Here is a 21,546-nt window from a genome sequence, read left to right as displayed (position 1 = left end):
CCCACTCTTTGGCTGCGGGCTGTTCCTGGGGGGTTCCGGGGGCCGGGAGAGGGCAGGTCCTGGGGGTGGCTCACAAGCAGGAGGGCGGCAGGCGGGGAGCTCCCTTTGCCGAGGGTGTGGAGGCCCCTTAAGGGTCAGGTAGGAACAGGGGCTACTTAAGCTGAGGAAGAGAAGCAGAGAGAGAGCCTAGAGCCCGGCATGCTGTGCCTCACTGATGCGCCGCTGGAGCTCCACCCAGAAGGAAGAGCTGAGAGCAGGGGGGGGGGGGGGGTAGAGCCAGAGGCACACTGAGGCAGTCCATGGACTGGCCGGCCGGCCGGGCCAGGACTGTAGTGCGGAGCTTCTCGCCTCCTCTGGACTAGAGGGCGCCCAGGGTTCCTCGAGACCTCCATAGGGCACGAGATGGCGCGCAGATCCCGCCCTGTGACGGGCAGCCCTTGGGGGGACGGTGGGGGTGGCACGGAGGCTGGACAAGAGAGCAGAGCAGGCCGTCCAAGGTGACCTTTCCTCAGGCCCTGCACAAAGGACACCGGCCCGCCCTCGCCCTCTCGCAGAGTCCCTACCTAAGCTCTCAGGCCCTGAGGGAAGGGCAGCTCAGTGATGGGTTTAGGTCCTATGCAGGAGGAGCTTTGATTGGGGAAACCATCGCTCTCGCTCTCTGCCTTGGTTAGACAGCGTCAGAGGTGCGGCTTCGGCTCTGGGAGTGCCTTATAGAAAGTGCCCAAAGGGGACCAGAATGGTCTCTGCCGCCCCCCAAGGGAGCGAGACCGGGGAAGGGGGCGGGGCAGCCCGGGGCGGAGGCCCCCCCAGAGGAGTTCGCCAGTGGGAGAAGGCGTGGGGCGTGGCAGAAGGGTCTGGATGCTCAGGGAAGCCCCAGCGCTGTTTGCTGAGGAGCCTCCATGGGCAGGACTAGGAAGCACGGGTGGAAGGAGCAGGAAGGAAATCCTGGTCGGCTCATTGTCAGGAAAGTGGCTTCCAGGCCCCAAGCGGCCCAGACCTAACGGGCCTCCGTGTTCACTGGCCTCCCTGGTCTGCAGCCCTTTCCTTGGCCTCAAAGCGGTGTCCTCGGGTTCAAACGAAAGTGGAGAGATCGCCAGACTGAGCCCTCACTCTGCGTGGAGCTGGCAGCTGGCGGAGGGAGAGAGGAAGGCCGGACTGCCTGGCAGAGCCTGCCGGGGGCGGCGGGAGATGTGCTTGAGGGGCGAGGCCGGCGCAGAGCCTGCTTTGACTAAGCACAACGTGGCCGGGTGGTTCTTTCTTCCCCCCAAAGTCCCAGGGAAGGGCGGGGAGGACCCGCCGGGCGCCTGGAAGCCATCTTGGATAGCGCAGGTTTCCCGGAGTCTCCTGCGGGGATGGCCGGGGCAGGAGCTCCCGGAACGAGGCCCCGCAGGCAGCCACAGCCCGAGCAGGGCCTGACTTATTGGAGGAAGGCTTGGATTCCAGGCATTCGCAGGGTGTTTCTGGGAGGCTGGGCGGCCCAGTGGACGGCGCACCGGCTCCAGAGTCAGGAAGACTCCCCTTCCGGGATGAAATCCGGCTTCAGTCAAGGCCTGGCTGAGAGGCGCCGGCCGGGTCACCCCACCCTGACTGGAAACGGCCAACGGCTGCAGGGTCTTTGCCGAGACCCCCGAGGGGTCACAGCAGCCACCCCGAAGTCTCGGGGCAGCTTTAAGGGAGAAGGTTCACGCCCCGCCATGATGGTAGAGGTCCCAGGGGCTGGGCCAGGGGATTCTGCCCGTCTCCTGGGTGACCCGGGACCACCGGCAGGAAGCTACAGAGCCGAGGCTCCACCCAAGCCGAAAAGAAGCACTTCCGGAGTGCGGAGCCCCGGGGGGAGGGGAGGTCCGAGTCTGAGGGGGGGAGGGGGGATCTGGCGGAGGCAACCGAGGTGGAAAAGTGCCCACTGCGGCCTGCTACTAGGCCGCACTCGCCGAACGGGATCTCGGTGTTAAACCGAGGACGAGTTTGCCCCCGGGGAGGGGCGGGGCCTGTGGGTCGCTCTTCCTTTACTCTGCCCTGTCTAAGCCCCCTTCAGGCTACCTAACCGATCCTCCGAGGGGCGGGGCTGTGCCCACTAGGAGCCTGGGGCTGGGAACCAGCCAGCGCAGGAGCCCTGGGAGAAAGCCCAGAAGGGGGCGCCACTGGGGACCTTCCCTGGCAAGGAGGTGGAGGATGAGGAGACGAACGAGGGGCTGAGGCGCCTCCCCCCTCCACATCGGGACCAGTTCCCTTCAAATGAGGGTCGGAAACGGAAAGGACACCCCAAGGACGCAAGAACCTGGCCAAAGAACCCCATAGGACTCGCTGCCTCCTGGCGCGCGGAGGAGCCTTTGGAGAACCTACTTCCGGGGGGGGGGGGCGGGGGGAGACCTTCGGCTAAGGGGGCAAAGTCAGCGGAGAAGGAACGCGAGAAGAGAAGCCAACCCGGCTGATGAAGTCACGAACGTGACCGAGGAGAGAAGGAAGGAGGGAAGGAGGGAGGGAGGAAAGGAAGGAGGGAAGGAGGGAGGGGGGAAAGGAAGGAGGGAGGGGGGAACACGGAGGCGACGTGTGACCTGTCACACTTCTTAAAGAAGCTTGAATCCTGTGAAGCGGCCAGAAACTGTCTTGGACAGCGAAGACGAATTCCAGCCAAAGGGAAGATCCATTAAGACTAACCAGACCAGGAGGCAGCTGGGTAGCTCAGTGGATGGAGAGCCAGGCCTAGAGACGGGAGGTCCTGGGTTCCAATGTGACCTCAGACACTTCCCAGCTGTGTGACCCTGGCCAAGTCACTTGCCCCCCATAGCCTAGCCCTGACCACTTTTCTGCCTCAGAAGCAATACACATTCTAAGGCAGAAGGTGAGGGTTTAAAAAAAAAAAGACTAACCAGTCCAGGGGAAGATGGCAGAACACAGCAACGCTTCCTCCCAGGGCTGGGGAAAGCATTAGGGCTGAAAGAAAACCCGCAGAACGCTTCAGAAGCCGAGTGAGCCCCTCAGCCCAGTCTGATTCACTCACATCAGCAGGAAGTGGAGACCGAGGCCAGCACATCCAGCCCCTCCGATCCCGACTTTTACCGCCTCCATCCTTGGTGGGGGCAGAGCTGGGGAAGAGCAGGTGGAGCAGACAAGTGTCTGATCTGATACGGAGACCTCGGCAGGGTTATCCTTTGGGGGGATCACTGAATAAGCAATCACAGCCGGTATTATCACCCCAAAAAGGAGATGGAGAAGACCCCGATAGCTTCACCTAAATGGGCACCAAATTCCCTGGGAATGATTTACACACGTACTGAGGGTAGCCTAGAGGAAACAGGAGGGAACAGGCAGGCTTTGTCAAACGAATCCAGACCATCTCTCTCTCTGTCCCTCTCTCTGTCTCTCTCTGTGTCTCTCTCTGTCTCTTTGTCTTTCTTTCTCTATCTCTCTGTCCCTCTCTCTGTCTCTCTGTCTCCCTGTCTCTCTCCGTCTGTCTCTCTCCATCTCTCTCTCTCTGTGTCTCTCTGTCTTTCTCTCTGTGTCTCTCTGTCCCTCTGTCTCTCTCTCTCTGTCTCTCTCTTTAACCCCTTACCTTCTGTCTTAGATTCAATACTGTGTTTTGGTTCTAAGGCAGAAGAACCATAATAGCTGGGCAATAGGGGTTAAGTGACTTGCTCAGTGACATAGTTAGGAAGTATCTGAGGTGAGATTGGAACCCAGGATCTCCCATCTCCAGGCCTGGCTCCCAACCCACTGAGCCCCCTGGTGTCCCCAGACCACATCCTAATGGCACTTTACTTCAAGAAAGGCACAAAGAGTACAAGGCCCCCCTCGGCAGTTTGTCTGTAACGAGCTAAATAAAACCAAAAGCGACCCCTTGAAAGTCTCCTCCCTGCAGCGTGTCTCTCCTCTACAGAAAGAGTTCCTGTGGGAACCCCTGGTGCAATTGTGGTGAGCTCCGATGCCCTTCGGCCAAGCCGAAAGCAGGGAGAGCTGTGTGGACGTCCTCCGTGGGGTTGCCCTGGAAGAGGGGGTCCCCGCAGACAGGGAGGGTCCCCAGCTGCTCCTGTTTGTGGGCGACACCGCGCCGACGGCTCTGGACTTCACAGAACCTTCTGATCGAGAGCCAGGGTGCCTCCAGAGACTGCGAATGATCCAGAGGAAAAGACCAAACAAATCTGCCTTCTAAAGGGTGGCCCACAGCAGGCTAGGCGGCCCTTGGAGCCGGTCCTGCAGCCCCCACACGTGGGCGGGCACCAAGGCTGAGCCCAGCCTCAGCGGGCAGGAGCACCCATTCGCCCCATGGGGAAGAGCACCCAGAGCTTCTGGCCATCCCCGAGGGCTCCGTTTCCAGCCTGGCGTTCGGAGTTCTGCCTCCGTGTTTCAGGTTAAAGCTGGCTGAATGTGTTGGCAAACCCAGATCCAGGCGTGTCTCACTTTACATTGGAAGAAGGGGGCAGCTTGCTCCGGTTCTTGCCTCGCAGGCTCCCCAGCACCCGATCCAGACAGCCTGTCCTCCCCCTTCTGCCCAGGGCGCTGCCTGCCTCTTCCATCGGCCCCTGTGGGCAGGGCATGCGGTGGGCTCTCACGAGCGATGGATGGAGGAAGCGTTGCCTTCCCCGGCGGAGCCCCGGCCAGGACAGCCTGCTTGACCGGCGCCTCTCCCCACGCGGGCTTCGGGGGCCTCCGTTTACACGGCTTGAGGCGGGGGAGCAAAGCGATGACTTCCTTGGCGGAAATCATTTTACCCGCAGAGGGTTTGCTTCCTGACCTGCTAACACGGCCCAGATCCGAAAGGCTCGAGCCCAGAGGTCTACGCTGATCCCTCCGAAGGGAAGCCAGAAGACATCTGGAAGGGAGAAGCGGCCCAGTACATCTGATGTGCACCTTTCTCAAGACAGGGGGACCCGGCAGCCACACACACTCATGCTAGAGAGAAGCTCTTCTGCTGTTCGTCCAGGGCTCCCAGCACCCCTCTCTGCCAGACGCCTGCACTCGGATGTCCGCAAACTCAACACGGCCAACACGGACCCCCATCTCCCCCAGTCACCAAGGTTAATGGTGGGGGTCCCCTGGATATTTATTCTCATCCCAGGCCCCCCCAAACTGAGTCTCCACCCTCAGACACTTATTGGGTCAAATCATGTAACCTGCCTCAATTTCCCTGGATGTGAAATGGGGCCAGCCAGCATCTCCTCCAGTGACTTGCTGTAAGGGTCAAAGAGGTGACTATAAAGTGCTTCATGAACCCTAAGTGGGAGCCACCATCCCGCTTTTTCCATCTTCCTTCTCCACAGCTGCCAAAGGAATATTCCCCGACTCTGTCCGTGACCAACCCTTACTTCAGGGGCTCCCTATAAAATGCCACGGGATGGCTTTGCCCGTCTTCCAGGGCGACGCTGCCCCGATCGTTCCCCATCTCCGGGCCTGTGTTCGAGCTGCTGTCCGTACGGGATCTCCCACCACCCCACTTCTCACTTGTGAGGCCCCCCGAGGGCACCAGGCATCCTGTCTACGCTGATGGTCAGGTCGCCGAGTCCTGCCGGAGCCCCCAAGAGAAGATGAGCTCCCTGAGGGGAGGGCCGCCAGGCAGAGGGTCGGAGCCCGCTCTTGGAATGGGAGGGAAGGGCACTACCTGCCCATTGTGCAGATGAGAAGCCGACAGAACACTAACACGGCAGATCATCCGGAATGCATTTTGCTCCGGAGCTGGATGTTCATCCAATGGCGCAGACTGGTTTTGTCCATCACTTTCGGCAATACCGAAAGAGCAGAGGAAGGCAAAAAGAGGCCACACTTGGGGAAATGCCATTCAGGGCGTTTAAGCTGAATAGCAAGACAGCCACAGGGCTGGAGTTAAGCCACAAAACCAATACACAAGCGCAGCCTCCTGGCCTGAGCCGAGATTGCAGGGGCTAGAAAAAGCCAAGTCTTGGGCCACTTCTTGGGCCACGTCAGAGCCTTTTCCAAGCCTCCCGGACACGGGCTGCTCGTGCCAACGTTCCCCTTCTCGTCCCCTTATTTCGACCAAGCCCGCCACCAAGACCCTGAACTCATCGGCTACTCTCGGAGATGCTCTCGTGCCCAGACAGTGATCTTTCCTGTTGGCTTTGCCCATGCCGCGAGACCCACCCAGCCAGCTGCTTCAGTTCCTGCCTGAAGACCACTCAAGGCTTGCTAAGGCAACCCCATCCATAGAGCGCCCCCCAGTCAGCTGCGGAGCAGAGAATCCACACTGAGATGGCCAACAGGGAAATGAATGTGGATGGCGGGAATCAGAGCAGGGATTCTGGGCCCCCTTTCTGCCGCTGCTGAAAGCAGGGCGGAGTGCATGTTAGAGGAACAGATTGGGAGCCAGAAGGGACCTCAGTGCCCATCGAGGCCAAATCCCGTATTTTCCAGAAAAGGAAGCTGAGGTCCAGGAAGGAGAGCCCTAAGGATGCACAGGAAGGAAGGGGCAGGGGCAGGGTTCAAACCCGATTCCCCAGCTTCAAGCCCATGGCATCAGGATGCCTCAATGAGCACATCCCGGCTTTGGCCCTCTCGTGGCCTTTAAAGCTCTAGTGGCTATTTGGGCAAATTCCTGCTTCTGCGAAAAGGCTTCCCTCTCATTTGTAGATGTTCCTGCAGGGTTGGAGGGTGGCACGGAGGAAGTCTTGAACCTTGCGGCGTGTTGCAGGCTAAGGGGGAAAGGCACGGCATGACCCAGAGGAGTCATGGGGGCACTCGGGGTGCCAGGCCCGTGGGGAGAAGTGGCAGGGGCAAACGGAGGCTGGGGGTCAGAACCTGCGAGCCACCGGACCGACCCAAAGGGAAATGCGCCCTGGAAGAGCGTTGGGCCTGCTTCGGGGAGACGGCCCTGAAAGCTCCCTGAATGGGCTTAGCCATCCTTGTGGGTAGCTTTTCTCCAGCTTCTGGGCCTTCCTACGGATTCCCTGAGTTCTGACCAGCCTGAAGGGACATTAAAGAAAGAGGTGGGTCAGCTTGGCTCATTGTAACTCAATCAAAGCCTATCAGGGAGGGAAAAGGGCTGCAGGCCAACATAGGAGCATCTGCTGGGAAAGGGAGAAAAGGCCTGGCGGTGTCTCAGGGCCTCCAGGACGTCTCTCTCTTCTTGGGTCAGAGAATCATTCCAGAGCTGACAGGCTGACCTTTGGAAAGCACACGGCAGGCCAGATAAAATCAAAACAAAGCAGAAAGGAACCAGCTGGACTCGCGCATCGCTCTAGGCTGCCTTTCTTCGGACAAATGCGGAGAACCCCTTTCTGGAAAATCCCGTCCAAATCGAGGAGTAAAACCAGACAAAGGCCTGTGTGAGCCATACGGCGGCCCCGTCGGTTCTAGGGCCCAGAAGACGGCCCCACGCCCCTGCCACCTTGGAGGACCAGAGCCCTGGGGGAGGCTGTGCCTCCCGGAAGTCCTGTCGTCAGGATGAGGAAGAGCGTCTGGGCTCTGGGTCCCGGCTCTTTACCCAGCACATCCCACCATCGCCTCGTCTTGCCATTTGCCAGCTGTCCGGACGAGCCTCGTTCCAAAAAGGAAAAGCAGATGCAGAACGGGGAAGGAGGACGTGTGACGAGGCCTCAGCATCCTCTTTTTTCAGGGTGGGGGAGAAAAAAGGAAGTTACGTTTAATTGAGAAAACGGGAGCAGGAAGGGACTAGAGGAAGCTAGCAAAGGAGAGCAAAGGGATTCCGATGATGGGGAAGACCTATCTTCAGGCCAATCTGGCACGCCATCTTCACGGGGGCCTATCGAGCCTTAATGGTGGAAGTAAGAGGCCTGGGCAAGAGGGAAGAAGGTGATTGGCTCTCCTGAGCTATGAGGGTTACCAGCAGGAGGAAAGCAGCAATCGTTCCCGGCAGGCCCCAGGTTCAGGCCTTGACAAATATCTCCCCCCATCTTCACCACCACCCGGTGTAGACACAACTATTACTCTCACTTTACAGATGGGGAAACGGAGGCACGGTCACTCACTGGTGTCTGGGGCCCTGTTGGAACACAAGCCTTCCTGACTGCCGCCAAGACTCCGCATGGTCAGCTTTGACCACGCATCCCCCACTGCTCGGCTGCCACGACCAAGCCATTCACAGCCATGATGGGAAGCTGTGAGGTTTCTCCATCATCCCCCTCCTCACCCAAAGCCTCTTGCTGACCGCCTTCCCCACTGCTCTCGCCTATGGGGGTTTAGTGTAACAGTTAAAATCAGGGGAAGCTGAGGCAGGTAGAAATTAGTTTCTCTCTGCAAGGAGTATTATATTTTTAGAGGTTTATTTAAGAGAAGGAATTTAGGAATATACAGGTAAGAGAAGCACGTGCCAGGTGGGCCGAGAGGCCTGTTCAATTTTCACTCACATCACTAGACGTGTCTGCTTGCCAGTGGAAACAGGAAGAGAAGAGAGACCCTGCCGTAGGCGGAGACCCTTTAAATAATTGCGATTACAAAGCATCCTGGAAGTAGAGCAAGGACTTCTGGGGATTGAAGTCCTAGATTCAAGTCTCCATTTTTACAGTATAAATGGGAGGAAGGCTGCTCTGGAGCCCCCAACTCTTCAGGGGAAAAGCTCTGTCACCGGGCTGCTGGCAAGAGCACCGGGTTCTCAGGAGGTGCACAGGGACCCCCCCAGCTGCCCTCCCCCAATGAGTAGGGGTCTGGGCCCCTCTCTGGCTCACAGGCTCTTTGGAGGCCTCTCTCACCCCCCACATTGCATGAAGGAATGGGGAGAGGGAAGAAAAAATGAAGCCGAACCAGGGGCTCTTTAACCGGATCAATATTTAATGGGGGACGCCTCAGACACAGACTACCCGGAAACCCCCCTCTTGGCGGAAGCCCACAGCGGCGGCTCCCTCTGCCGCAGCTCTGCAGATGGATGTCCGGCAGCCCTCGGTACCTCCGAGTATCTCCGAGGGGAGAGGCTGTGGGGCGGCAGGTCCAGGGGCAGGTGGACCCTCCCTTGAGCCGTCAGAGCCCGCCGCCAGCTGGGCAGCTCTTTGGTAGGGGGGTGGCGAGCGCCTCTTTGCTCTCGGTGAGCGCCCGCGGCTGGTGGATGAAGACGCTGAACTTCACGCCCTGGTTGGCGGCGGCTCTCACGAAGCCGCTGTTGGCCGTCATCGTGACGGCTCTCAGGGAGTCTCCCGTCCCGAAGATGGTGAGCGAGCGGCTGTTGATCTTGGAACTCGCCACCAGTCTCAAGGCCCGCTCAGACGGCTGGTCCGGCACCACGCGGACCCCCTGGATGAGCCGGGCGGCCCGCTCCCTCTCCCCGGGCCCCCCCAGGGTGTCCAGAATGGCCTGGAAGTCCTTGACGGCCGACTCGCAAGCAAACAGCTCCTTGCCAGCCATGAAGGCCTCGAGCTGGGGCAGGACGCGCTCCCGGCGCTCCTGGACAGCCTGCTCGGTCAGCACCTTCTCGCGGAAGACGAAGCAGCAGCCACCGTAGCTCAGTGCCGACACGTATGTGATGAGGGTTGTGATGTCCAGATTCACACGGCCGCACGTGTCCACCTTGACCTCGGTGGGGAAGGCCACGCTGGCCACGACGTTCTCCCTGTCCACGCGGGTCACTGGCGGGAGCCCCGGAGCCTCCTCGTCCGACTCGCCATCACTGGGCGGGAGCCACTCGGGCCACTCTGGGGGGTTGTTCACGGCCACGATGTCCCCCCGGACAGAGACGCCCATCCCCCTCAGCTCGTCGGCCACAGGGCTGGACACGCCATTGTAGAAGGCGAAGACGACGCGGGGGCTGCTGTACTGCACAGGCTGCTGGGCGCTGGCGCGCAGAAAGTCCTCGGCCTGCTCCACCACACTCCGGTCGCCATATTGGCCGCGGCCCAGCCAGATGTTGTGCAGGGCCTCAGCCTTGCGGCCGATGGCCTTGACCCACGTGTGGCCGCCGTTGGCCACCACGTCCACCACGAGCGTCTGCTTGTCGCCGGCGCCGTCCGCATAGCCGAAGACGTGCAGCACCGCCACGACGGCCTCCAGGCTCTCGGCCGCCTCTACCACGGCCCGCAGATGCGTCAGGTTGGTGCTCTGCAGGTGCGACTCCTTCACAGCCACCCGGCCGGCCTCCACCTTGCGCAGGAACTTGAGCTCGGCTCGGAGCTTGCTGCACAGCTTGGCGCCGCCCTCCACACCGCCCTTCCGGGAGCCGGACAGCGCCTCGGCCCGCCCGATCAGCTCCTCGGCCGCCGCGATGCGCTCGCGAAGCATTGACTGCACCGACATGCTGGCAGCATCCTTCCTACTGAGAAAGGGAGAGCGGCGTCAGGGGGCTTCTAGAGACCCGGGCAGAGGCGATGATGCCGGGCCCTGGGGGGACCTGTCTGGAGGGCTCCCATGGCTCTTCTCTGGGCACGGGGACCCGCCTGGCACAGGGACTCGCCAGGCATGGAAGCCCCACACACAGGGACCCACCAGGCACGAGGGCTCTTTCCTGGCACAGTGACCCACTGGCGCAGCACCTCCTCCCCAACCCAACCCACAGCCCAGGCACACCATGCAAGGCCAGGGGTGAAACTAAAGCTTCTCTGCCTGGTCCACTTCCCACAAAACTAGATGCCGCGATGCTGGGCAATGGGGCAGAATGGGCTCCAGTCTGTCACCTGCCACTCATGCCAACAATGTGCTGGGCACAGCGATACCTGCGCTCTGGGCAAAGCAGTCCCTGACAGAGGCTCCGACAAACCCCGACGTGGATACACTCAACGCCCAGAGACTGTGCCCACATGGGGAGGTAGACAGTGCTACAGGGCCCATAAACATTTCCCAAATGCCCACTTGGTGCCAGGCTCTGTGCCAGGCACTGGGGATCCAAAGGGGCATGAGCAGCCCAGGTCATGCACCCAGAGGCTCAGGAGGGGCCAGAGGTCCACTATAGAAGAAGCATCAAGAGGAAGAGCTTGGCTAAGCCTGGAGATGAGAAGGGGAGGCTTTCTGGGGCACTGAACAGAGGAGGGGGTGACTGGTCAGGAGGCGGCTGGTCTCTGCAATCCTGGGACCCAGACCTTAAACAGACTCTTGTCTTTGCCTGAGCCAGAGCAGAGGGAACTTCTCTCAGACCCACAAGAGCTGGGAGACCCTGGTCAAGTCCCTGTACCTGCCTGCCTCAGTTTCCTCACCCACAAGATGGGGGTTGTTGGAGAGATTACCTGAGATCCTGGCAAGGGGCTTTTTCTTTTCTGTGGCCCCAGGAGAGCCCCTGGCAGACTCCTCAGAATGGTTTAGGGGGGTGGAGGGCTCAGCCCTGGGCTGGAGGAACACCTCAGATCTGCTCTGGTTTCTGACCCATCCTAGGTGACAGCTGCTGCCAGTTTACCTCCTCCACCATCACAGCCAGCCTCCCCAGGAGCAGTTGGGGCCTGGGTCGGTATTCATGATGGTCCAACAGGAGGCTGGACACGCACCAAAAGGAGGGCAGAGCAGAGAGCAGAAGCGCAGGGGGAGGGGGCTCAGATGCCCCTCCAACCAGGCTGGGTTTGAGCCCAGAAGCCCAAATTCCTGGTGAGACCTTGAAGAGGCTCTTGGGCCCACCAGGCACCCTAAGACTGTGCCAGGTCCCACTTGGCTCCCTGCTCTGGCAACAGAGAGGGGCAAAAATATGGAATTCTGCTCCTGGGGCCCCAGCGAAGGGGACCCCTGGCTACCGCCTCTGGCCTGGCCGGGGTTGTTAGGAGGGGGCCTGTCTCCCCCTCTAGGAGGGGGTCCTGGCTCTGCGCACTTCTGGGGGGCCCCTTGGGCCGGAAGGTGTTACACCAAAGACCAAACATCCGGGAGGGAGGCCTCACACACCCAGTCTTTGCCCTTTCCTGGCGCAGACGCCAGTGTCCATGTCTGGGCCCTGCTAGCTCTCCAGGTTCCTCTCTGGTGGAAGCCTTCAAGGCTCAGCTGGGGGATTGGGAGCCGGCACCTCCTCCAAGATTTCCAGGGTTCCTTCTGCCCCTACCCCTCCCTGCCTCCAATGGGCGAGATTCCCCTTCCCCTGACCCCTAGCAAGGACAGGAAAGGGGAGGAGCTGACCTGGGTTCCAGCCTCCCCACCCCTATCCGGTGGGGCGCCAGGCCCCTGCACAGAGCCTGGGATTAATCGCTGAGACAAGCGGCGCCCCGGGGTGGGAAGAATTGAGGCCTTTCGTTAATTAGCACCAACCCCACCCGGCGAGTTCTCCTGTCCCCTCGTCGTTCCAAGCCTCAGTTTCTCCTTCTGCAGTGGGCAACTTGGCCCAGCACCGCATCCCTCCCCCGCACAGCCCCGTACTACCTCCGGCGGGGCGCAGGCAGGTTGGCGAGCGACGCCTCACCTGGCCCCCCACCCCGGCACACCCTCGCCTCAGGCCGGCTCCGGTTCCGGTTCCCGGCCGGCCACCGTCGCGGCGGGGAAGGTACGCGAGTCACATGGCCGAGACCAGCTGACGCCGCCGCAGGCATTCGCTGCCTGCGGACGCGCGCAAGAAGCCAGCCCAGCAGCCATCTTGGCTGAGGGCATCCGCCGCTGGCTACACCCCACCCCTTGGGTAGCGCGCATGCGCACTGGCCCCAACCTCAGACTTGCATCAGCCTTAAGAGACCCCTTCTATTTGCGCCCAGAGACCTGGGATCCCTTTGGCCGGCGGCGGGGACCTTGCTCCTTCCCGCCACCACTAGGTTCTCCCTCCGTTTGTCCGTCCCTCCGCTCCCGTGGCCCCCGGGCTAGGAGCGCTCCGCCCCCGCGCAGACCAAATACCGCAGCTCGGCAGCGACGCCCGCCGGCAGCCCTGGGCGCCTGCGCATTACCATCCGCATCCTTTAACCCAGGCACGTGGGAATGGCCGCCAGAACTTAACACTTCTGGCCCTAGTTTTAGAAGGGCTCCCCAGGCCTCAGTCTCCCCATCTGGCTCTCTTCCCTGGCCATTAGTGGCTGCTCTGCGCAGAGACGCTGTACCCGTCTGCCCCTTGCGGCATCCCTTCTGGGTCTGGGGAACGCCTTGGTGGGTGCCTGCCCGCCTGAACCCAGCTCTGGGCCCCTCCCTCGCCCGCCCGGGGTTCTGGATCACCGCGGCCGGCCGGAGGACGACAGGGACGCTGGGTTGAGCACTTTTATTAGGATCGCCGACAGCTGGCGTCTTAAAAACTGGAGTCCATTCAACTAGGTAGAAAGAAGTATGCAAAAACCAGAAGAACCCAAACGTGGCAACATCTCAAATGGTAAATCAGGGGTCACTCGGGCTGATGGGCGGAAGCTCATGCGATGGCGGCCAGGTAATCCTTGACTTCCGTGGGGGTGAGCCTCCGGAAGCCCGCCTCGTTGCAGATGCCCACCTCGATGTTGTCCTCCGTCATCTGCCCTTCGAAGCTCTCCTGGGAAGTGGGCCGAGACATGACGCTAAGGGCAGGGCCATCACCTACGTCAACACCCCTCCCCAGACCCCCAAAGCCCCCCCCCTCACCTTGAGCGTTAAGATGGCCGTGTGAATGGCGTCCTCCAGCTCCAGGTCTTCGTTATATCTAGAGTTAGGAACAAGGGGAGGGCGGTCTTCGTCTCCATGGAGCCAGGCCCCAGCGCCCATTCTGAGGCAGGAGGGCTAGCAATGGGGGGCAGGGGCCTTGCTAGGGAGGTCTGAAAGCAGATCTGAACCCAGGACCTGACTCTAGTGAGCCACTAGCTGCCCTGTGAACAGGAAGAACTTGACCCTCGCAAGATGCCTTTCAAAGTCTGCCCGTCACCTCGGAGCAGCTCAAAGGAATCCCCCCCAATCCTGACTGCAAGCTGCCCTTCCCAGGGCTCTACCGGGGAGAGCTCGGCTGGCAAAGACCCTGCCTTCCTCCGGAATCTCTGGGAGCATACAGTGAGGGCCTGCTTGGGAGGCCGCTCTCTCCTGGCTCGCCTTTAAGGCCAAATGGCAATCCTGGCCCTGAAATCCCTGAAGAAAGGGCAGAAACAGTCCAAGGGTTGAGACCAGAAGTCCAACCGCCGACACTTTGGCTGTGGGCAGAGTTCTGCCTTAGTTTCCCCATCTGCCAAATGGGGGGGAGTGTGGGGCGAGGAGGCGATGGGGTGTTAGGTGCTCGATGCCGCCTGCGCCCTCTCCTGGTTAGTGACAACGGCCAGCACAATGGGAGATGTGGGGCCATGCTTATTGCAAACAAAGGCTGGTTCTAGGAGTCTCCCCACAGGACCCTCCCCCCTCCCCCTCCCCCCTCCACCCACCTTTTCTCCAGGAACGTTTTCCCATTCACGTAGTTCTTGCCCATGGCTGTAGCTTTCCAAGCAAAGTAAGCGCCCTAGTCAGAAAGGGGAGGGAACAACCCTCAGCCAGAGAACCCACAAGAGTGGCCGGGACGCCGCCAGGTCTGGGCCCTTCCCGTAGCTCAGAGTCCCCAAGAACCTCCTCAGCATCTTCTCTGGGAAGGGCTGGGGGGGGGGGGGGGGGCCTCCTAGTGAGCTGGAGCGAACTTGACCCAAAAGCAGATCACTGGGCAGATTGGGTCACGTGGACCTAATGGTGGCCAGTGAGCCCAGAGAGCCCCGGGCGGCCCCTGGATAGGCCCCTCTGTTGGCCGAGATGTGATGTGGGCAGAGAAAAAGTGGGATACACTGAGGCAGGAGGGGATTTCATGTCTGTGGCCTGTGAGCGGGGTGAGGGGGCCACAGAATAGCAAGCGAAATGGAGCAGCAGGAGAGGAGCCCCCCCCCCCCCCATTTTTCCATCCTTTTCTCCTAGCCAGCCTCATCATTTCCCCTCTCCCGGCTCAGGGTCGCTTTCCTTCTTACAAGGCCAAAGTCGCGCCCCGAGTCACAGGAGGGGGAGGGGCGGCAGGCCAGGTTTCGGAGCACCTGACCGATCTTAAGAGCTGGGCGTCCGCCCGGCACGAGGGACCCGGAAGCTTTTCCTGGAGTCGCTCAGACACGGCCCCGACTCTACCCAGGCCGTTCCTAGGGGGATCGACCTCTCCAGCTGCCCATGGCGGCCGCCTCCAATGACATCCGAGCAGATGACACGGGAGAACGCACGAACGTGCTACCAAGGAGGCCGCCGAGGGCCTGGCAGGGAGGGAGGGAGGTCAGACCAAGGCTGGAGCCCGGGTCTTCGGAAGACTTCCAGACACCTGACTGACGGCGGCACTCGAACGCGGGACGCCCCTGCCCAGGTTAACCCCGTGAGGGCTCCGCCTCCAGCTCCCACAATCCTCTGACAGATGTTTCCAGTCTGATGCTCACCGATGGATCCGACTGAAATAAGTAAGGCCGGCCCTCGTTCCAACCACAAATGAGCAGCGACACTCCGAACGGACGGACGCCCCTGGAGGGAGAAAAGAGGAAAAACGGGCCGGTCTGTGGCGGGGGGAGCCTCAGTCACCACAGGGTGGGCATTTGGGAACGTCACCCTCCCCTCGGAAAATCGGATCAAACCAATGTTCTGGGCTAAGCCGGAAGGCACCAGCGTCGGCCCTTCTGGAAAGAACGTAAAAGTGGGGTTCCGGAGGAGCCTGAGCTCTGGGTGCTACCAAAAGGTCCTACGTGACTCGGGAAGCTGGAATCCAGGCTCTGGTGGTGTTTGTGAACCGGCCCAGGGACACAGAGACCGGCAGGGACGAGGTCGCCTCCCCGGGTGCTCACCCCGACTGCGTGTACTCCTGCATCACCGAGGCCACCCTCTGCACCAGCTGGGCCGTCGGGATGGGCTCGTGGTACACCAGGTAGTACTGCTGCGCCAGCTTCCGAGCTCGGTGGACCAGCACTCTGGCAGGCAGGAGAGAAAGCAGTCAGTGCAGCCTCCGTGCCTCCCGCACGCCTCCTCCAGAGCCTGCCTCCCCCCGCCAGGGTCCACACCTGTAGTCGGGGCCCATGCCGCTGTAGACCAGGCCGATGTGCTTGGTGATGGGCTCCACCTTGTGGACGCTCCGTTCGTCGTACAGGATGGACTTCTGCTTCTTCTCCGTGGCCAGCACCACGCCGTTGGCCGCTGAAAGGAAACGGCCTTCGATGCTTGTTTGTCACACGTGAACCTGGACAGAGCTCTCTCCTGGCCTTGGGCCCTTCCCTCATTCCCTTCCGCGGGGCTCCCACCCTCGGCCGAGGAATGAAGCCATCGGCCATCCCGGGAAAGCCTGGTGCATCCCCTGGGCATGTGGCGGGCCAAGGAGACCCCGCGAGATGAAAGGCTGCCCAGATCCCATGCCCCCCCCTTACCTTTAATCCCAACAGAAGGGGCTCCTCCGGCTACGGCCGCCAGGGCATACTCAATCTGAACGAGTTTCCCAGAAGGACTAGAGGCAAAAAGACAGGAGGTTAGTCCTACCGGGGAGGGGTCTGCACGTTCAAAAGAGTCAATTTGCAAAATGTTTGTAAGCAATGGATGCAGGACCCGCCCCCTCCGCAGCTGCAACAGGTGACCCCAGGAGACCTGCCTCCCCTTTCTTTCTCTTGGGTCAACCCAGCCCAACACAGGCCTAGGCACATCTGGCCAACTGCAAACCTCTGGGCTGAAGCAGAGCCCCAGCAGCAGCTGCCACTCTAGCCCGAGATCCTTTGCAAACCCAACCATGAGAGGTGCAACAATGTATCAGTAGTACCTGCTGGCAGAGCTACATTGTAGCAACCTCACTGGGTGGGGCCTCCTGCGGAGATGAGCACCTCCCTCATCCCAGCCCCTTTGAGCTAACCATGTCCAGGATGGAACTGGTTACTTTTACCCCCAACTCTTCCCCCTTTCCTGAGAGCAACAGCGGTGCCTCCTGAATTCTCTGAACTCCTCTCCTCTCACACTGGTGCAAACCTAACACCTGCAATACTACTATAGCTGCTGGGGGAGCCTGCCTGCCCCCAGGCTCCCCCCATCCCATCAGCCCATGTCAGCCCTCTCTAACCTCCCATGGCTCCCTACGACCTCCAGAGTCCCCTTGTACCTCTCCAGCCTTCTTGCACTTATTCCACATGGTGCCCTCTTCCATGCAGGGACACCAGCCTCCTGGGTGTTCCAGGAACAAGATCTCTCTGCTCTGGGCATGCTTTCTGGTGTCCCCCGTGCTTAGAGCACTAACCCTCCTCCGATGAATGACTGATGACCTCCCAGGCTTCCCTCTTCATCCTGGTGCCCTCCCTCCTGTTTGTTGTCCCCCCCCCCCCAGCCCCCGCCCCATTCAGAGCTCCTTGAGGGCAGGGTCGGCCTTTTGCCTCTTTCTGTTTCTGTGGCACACAGTAGGTGGCTAATCAATGTCTGCTGATCAAACGTCAAAGGCACTTCCATCCTCACTTTTAACCTATAGCACACATGAGCAGGTGCCGCAGCCCCTCCTCCTCAGTCCCTTTCAGGTGCTCTTACAATGGCCTTCTCTCTTCTAAACGTTTCCCTTCCATCTTGTTAATACTGGGAGTTGGGTCCAAGACAGAGGAGCAGTAAGGGCTAGGCAATGGAAGTAAGTGACCTACCCACATTCACTCAGCTAGGAAGTGTCTGAGGCCATTTTTGAACCCAGGACCACGCTCCTCGGAGATTGGCTCTATGCACTGGACCACCTCACTGCCCCCTGCAATAGCCTTCTAGTGGGTTTAACCCCGAATGACAGAACTCTAGAGTTGGCAGAGATCTTGAAGGTCACCTAGACTAACCACAGAAGTGAGTCCATACTACATACAACGGGGGACAATTAACGGCCCCCCAATTCAGTCTCCACTTCTAAAGGAGTCTGACCATGGTGTCCTCGCATTTAACAAACCCCATTGGCTACTTATCACTGACCCTAGTTTTTCTCAGAATGGTTCAGTGAACAGACAAGCCTGGAGATGGGAGGTTCTGGGATCAAATCTGCCTTCAGAAACTTCCTGGAAGTGTCACTTAAGCCCTGCCTGCCTCAGTTTCCTTATCTGTTTCATCCTCATCTGAGCACAATAGCGACAATTCCCAGATCCATCTGGCGTGTCTGGCACACAGTAGACACATCCCCGAACACTTTCAGGCCCGAGTCCGAGCCCCTTGTGGCTTCCCCGTCCCCCCAGCCTCCGCGGGGTGCCCGCTGGGGCTCCTATCCTGGGGAAAGGGTCGAGCGGATGAGCCCAGGAGTGTCCCGGGGGGATGCGCGGGGAGGAGGCCGGCTGGGCGCAGAGGGAAAGTGAAAGCGCAGACCCAAGGCTTCTCCGGCCGGGCGCGTCCCCGCCTCCCTGCAACCTGCCCCGACTTCGTCTCCAGCCCAGGCCCCGGCTCCGGCCCCAGCTCTAGTCCATACCCCAGCTCCGGCCCAGGCCCTGGGCCGACGGGGTTCACAGTGACTCGGCACGGCCGCCCCCGCCCCCGAACCAGCCCCAATACCGGCTCTGGATTCCGAGGCAGCTCCATGTCCCTCGCCTCCAGCCACTAGAGAGCCGGCCGTCTCGAGCCCTAAGCCGCTGCTCCGCGCTGGCCCGGCCGCCCTTACCTGAAAGTGGTCAGCGAAAAGCTATAGCCGCGTTCCGCCATCTTTCCCCGCTTAAGCCGGCCTGAAGAGCGGCGCCTGCGCACAATGCCCCGACCCGGGGCCACTTCCGCCCGAGCGCCGCTCCTGATTGGCGGCTTTCAGCAAAGTTGCACGGCATGCTGGGACTTGTGGTCCGCGAGGGATTACAAAAAGCCTCGCCTTCCCAAGTGCCTGTGCGTGGTCCCTCAGGCAGGAAGTCGAACTTCTGTCGCTTTCGCTCTTTTCCCACTTCCTTGCGGCGGCCATGGCCCGCGCCTTGGCATGCCTGCGCATAACCTTGCCCTCTTGGTCAGCGGTTGCCGCGCGGCTGCTGCGGAACTGCTGGGACCGCGTGGAGGGAACGCTTCCCCCGGGCCTTTCTGCTGGCTTCCAGGGCCCTTCCTGGGGTAGGTTACGGTAGGGCAGCAGAGGAGGCGGGGCCAGGAACGCGCACGGAAGAGAGTGCGGGCGGGGCATAGTACGTAGAATCGCGTGGGACGCGCAGAAAAGGAAGGCGGGGTGGGAAGAAACGGGAACGCGCAGGGGGTATCTCCAGGTTGTGCTTCCGCCCGCCTGACCTTCTTCCCGAGCTCCTTCGCGGCGCCGTAGCCGAAGTCTATGTGGTCGGCTGACCATAGCCCTTTGACCTTTCCCTTCCAGCATCCCTCGGGGAGACTTTTTTGAGCCAATTCTCTCTCGGACTTAGTAAAACTTAGTAAAGCATCCTACGCAGTCAGTGCTGCGGCAGCAGGCCAGTTTCCTGGCCGCCTTCGCCCCGTAGATCACCTTCACCTTGGGCGATACTCTAGGCCGAGATGGGGCAAGGTCCTGGAGCATCTTTAGGAGGGCAGATGCTCGCTCCCGACCGGGGCCTGAGGGGAGCAGTCTCGGGGTTCTGCCCGCAGGAGCCCCGGGCTGTGCCCATGAAATCCCCAGAGATCCCCTGAGCACCTTGTGGCTCTGTCTGTTTGCCTGACCTCACTGAGCCTCCGAGGGGGCTCTCTCCTTTGCCGCCCCCATTCCTCGGGAAGACCCAAGTTCAAGTCCAGCCTCAGACACTTTCTAGGGGTGGAAACTAGGCCAGGCGGTGCACCTCTGTTTGCCTCGGTTTCCTCGGCTGTACAGTGGGGATCCTTCTAGCACCCGTCTCCTCAGATTGTTTCGAGGCCAAGTGAGAGAGTTTGTGAAGCGCTCTTCCCAAGCCCCTCCCCCAGCACATGCCCTCCTACCTCCTGGAGAGCCCCAGCTTCCTTCCAGTCACCCCAGCCCCTCCCCCACAAGTGAAAGGGGCTGAAAAGCCACGGCTGCTGCCCCCACAAACCCCCCACGGCTGGGGGAACAGCCTGGCTTCCCCTGAGGGCCAATGCCAGCCAGAGGGAGGCTCCCCCTCTGGACAGCCTATACCTTCCTCCCCTACCCCCCAGGGCCCCGAGGGAGGAGATGCCCATCCTGTCTGCCTCAGTTTCCTTAGCCTTAGCCTTAGATCATCACAGATGATCACAGCACCCGCCTCACGGTGTCCCTCAGCTGTTCGGGGCTGGGGAAGTTTTCCTACCTGTGAAAGGCCATCTCCAAAGCCCGGGATTGCTTTAGGGCCATCCTGCCAGGCCCGCCCCCTCCTGAGCCCTTTCCTGAAGGGATCCCAGCCTGTCTCCTTCCTGTGCTTGCTTTGATAGGCCCAGCGCTGGCCGTGCAGGGCCCGGCAGACGCCCGCGGTGGGGAGGGGCCTCCCGGCTTTCTGGAGGGCGTGTGCTGGATGGCGGCCCCCAAGAACCGGCGCACCATCGAAGTGAATCGATGCAGGAGGCGAAGCTCCCACAAGCAGCTTAAAACAAAGGCAAGAAGGACCCCAGGGAGGAATTCCTCTGGAGCGCGGGGCCAAGTTCATGGTCAGGACGGCCAGCAGAGCTACGAATGGCGAGACCCGGCCCAGAGGGAGGCCGCCTAGCCTAGCGCCTCCCGTTGGCCGGTGCCGGGCCCCCTGCTGCCTTCTCAGGTCAGGGAGAGTCAGGCCACGTCAGGAGGGGATGGCCTGGCCCCCCGCCTGGCCCCCGGCCTCCACAACCCCCCCAGCTTAGCTTATTGGCCCATCCCCCCTCCGGCCACTCCGCTGGCCTTCTCAGCCACCTTCCTTGGGCCTCCCCGGCCCGGCCCGCCCACGTTCAGCCTCCTCAGTCCCAGCGCCTGGCCTGGCTGTGGCCGAGGCTCCCTCTGAGCCAGCCTCCGCTGCGAGCTCCTGCAGGCCAGAGCCTGGGCTTTTCCTCCCTTTGCACCCCAGCCCATTGCGCAGCGCCCCGCACAAAGCGGGGGCAGAAGCGAATGCGAGGCGACTCGGGGAGACGGAGAGCGGGCGGCGAGGCTCCGTCCTCTGCTCTGTGCTGCCCGCTCCCTGGGGGACCCCAAGGCCTGGCTTTGCCCGTCTACACCGCCCTGGAGGCGCGGCGTCTCACGCCCCTCTGCTTTGTCCACTTTCAGAGCAACATCGACGTGTGCCCCGAATGCGGCCATCTGAAGCTCAAGCACGTCCTGTGTGGCTACTGCTACGGGAAGGTCCGTGCCGAGACCGCGCAGATCAGGAAGCAGATAGGGGTGCAGGAGGGGGGGCCCCTGAGGGCCCCCGCCGTGGAGACGGTGGTCCTGTACCGCGGGGAGAGCCCCTCCGAGGAGGACCGAGGCAAGAGGGTCATCGAGCGGGACAGGAAGCGGCCGTCCTGGTTCTTCAGGGGCTGACGTCGCCCCCGCCCAGCACGACTGGCAACGTGGACTCGGGGTTCTTGGGGGTTCCAGGCCCGTCCCCGGCTCTCCCTGGCCCTGGAATCGGCCTCGGATGCCGAATCGACCGTGTCTGAGCCCAGAACTGGCGACGCAGCCTCCGCGGGCTCTTCCCATCAGGGTCAGACCTGGCTTTATTGGGGCGTCATTAAACTAACGTAAAGTGGGGAAATTCGAATTTTGTTCAGAATTTTCATTTGGCGCTTCCGTTCCTCGCGGACAGTAAAGCCCGTGTTTCCCCCGAAGGGGCCGACACAACGAGACGGACCCCGTAGGAGTGTGGATCAGGGTCCGGGGGGCCACCTTCGGGCCGGGGCAGCTGGGGGGATGGAGAGTCAGACCCAAAGACAGGAGGTCCTGGGTTCCAGTCTGGCCTCTGACACTTCCTCCCGGGGAGACCCTGG

General features: G+C 61.2%; 3 protein-coding genes across 11 annotated transcripts; 1 reads left to right on the top strand and 2 right to left on the bottom strand.

Moving 5' to 3' along the window:
• Positions 1 to 8,716: 8,716 nt before the first annotated feature.
• Positions 8,717 to 12,733, bottom strand: C7H7orf25 (chromosome 7 C7orf25 homolog). 9 transcript variants are annotated; one of them, XM_007505567.2, is made up of 2 exons: positions 12,550 to 12,733; positions 8,717 to 10,204 (listed from the first exon to the last, which is right to left on the bottom strand). In XM_007505567.2, exon 2 carries the CDS (start codon positions 10,186 to 10,188, stop codon positions 8,923 to 8,925), a length of 1,266 nt encoding a protein of 421 aa, XP_007505629.1. In that variant the 5' UTR covers positions 10,189 to 10,204; positions 12,550 to 12,733; the 3' UTR covers positions 8,717 to 8,922. The 9 variants fall into 9 exon arrangements, with proteins under 9 accessions (XP_007505629.1, XP_007505624.1, XP_007505628.1 ...); XM_007505562.2 differs by having other exon boundaries at positions 8,717 to 10,207; positions 12,550 to 12,732; XM_007505566.3 differs by lacking the exon at positions 12,550 to 12,733 and adding an exon at positions 12,500 to 12,517 and having other exon boundaries at positions 8,717 to 10,207.
• A 288-nt stretch (positions 12,734 to 13,021) lies between these two features.
• Positions 13,022 to 18,507, bottom strand: PSMA2 (proteasome 20S subunit alpha 2). The gene is made up of 8 exons (XM_001362613.3): positions 18,353 to 18,507; positions 16,131 to 16,207; positions 15,771 to 15,903; positions 15,558 to 15,680; positions 15,159 to 15,240; positions 14,148 to 14,221; positions 13,387 to 13,444; positions 13,022 to 13,297 (listed from the first exon to the last, which is right to left on the bottom strand). Exons 1-8 carry the CDS (start codon positions 18,391 to 18,393, stop codon positions 13,181 to 13,183), a joined length of 705 nt encoding a protein of 234 aa, XP_001362650.2. The 5' UTR covers positions 18,394 to 18,507; the 3' UTR covers positions 13,022 to 13,180.
• Positions 18,508 to 18,526: 19 nt separating this feature from the next.
• On the top strand, positions 18,527 to 21,320 carry MRPL32 (mitochondrial ribosomal protein L32). Its single transcript, XM_001380283.5, has 3 exons — positions 18,527 to 18,777; positions 20,047 to 20,207; positions 20,846 to 21,320. Exons 1-3 carry the CDS (start codon positions 18,636 to 18,638, stop codon positions 21,098 to 21,100), a joined length of 558 nt encoding a protein of 185 aa, XP_001380320.2. The 5' UTR covers positions 18,527 to 18,635; the 3' UTR covers positions 21,101 to 21,320.
• Positions 21,321 to 21,546: the final 226 nt, after the last annotated feature.

This window comes from Monodelphis domestica, chromosome 7 (genome assembly GCF_027887165.1).
Source record: "Monodelphis domestica isolate mMonDom1 chromosome 7, mMonDom1.pri, whole genome shotgun sequence".
NCBI lineage: Eukaryota > Metazoa > Chordata > Mammalia > Didelphimorphia > Didelphidae > Monodelphis > Monodelphis domestica.
The sequence above is the reverse complement of the archived record's forward strand: the minus strand, read 5'-3'. Positions and strand labels throughout refer to the sequence as shown.

Excerpts from the sequence above, each read along its gene's own strand:
- PSMA2 (XM_001362613.3), bottom strand. The coding sequence starts at position 18,393 with ATGGCGGAACGCGGCTATAGCTTTTCGCTGACCACTTTCAG. Across the intron at positions 15,904-16,130 it reads CCCTTCTGTTGGGATTAAAG|CGGCCAACGGCGTGGTGCTG; the intron begins GTAAGGGGGGGG and ends GTTTCCTTTCAG. Across the intron at positions 15,241-15,557 it reads CAGGAGTACACGCAGTCGGG|GGGCGTCCGTCCGTTCGGAG; the intron begins GTGAGCACCCGG and ends TTCTCCCTCCAG.
- MRPL32 (XM_001380283.5), top strand. The coding sequence starts at position 18,636 with ATGGCCCGCGCCTTGGCATGCCTGCGCATAACCTTGCCCTCTTGGTCA. Across the intron at positions 18,778-20,046 it reads CTTCCAGGGCCCTTCCTGGG|GCCCAGCGCTGGCCGTGCAG; the intron begins GTAGGTTACGGT and ends TTGCTTTGATAG. Across the intron at positions 20,208-20,845 it reads ACAAGCAGCTTAAAACAAAG|AGCAACATCGACGTGTGCCC; the intron begins GCAAGAAGGACC and ends GTCCACTTTCAG.
- C7H7orf25 (XM_007505559.3), bottom strand. The coding sequence starts at position 12,386 with ATGCCTGCGGCGGCGTCAGCTGGTCTCGGCCATGTGACTCGCGTACCT. Across the intron at positions 10,208-12,219 it reads CTGCCTGCGCCCCGCCGGAG|TAGGAAGGATGCTGCCAGCA; the intron begins GTAGTACGGGGC and ends TCCCTTTCTCAG.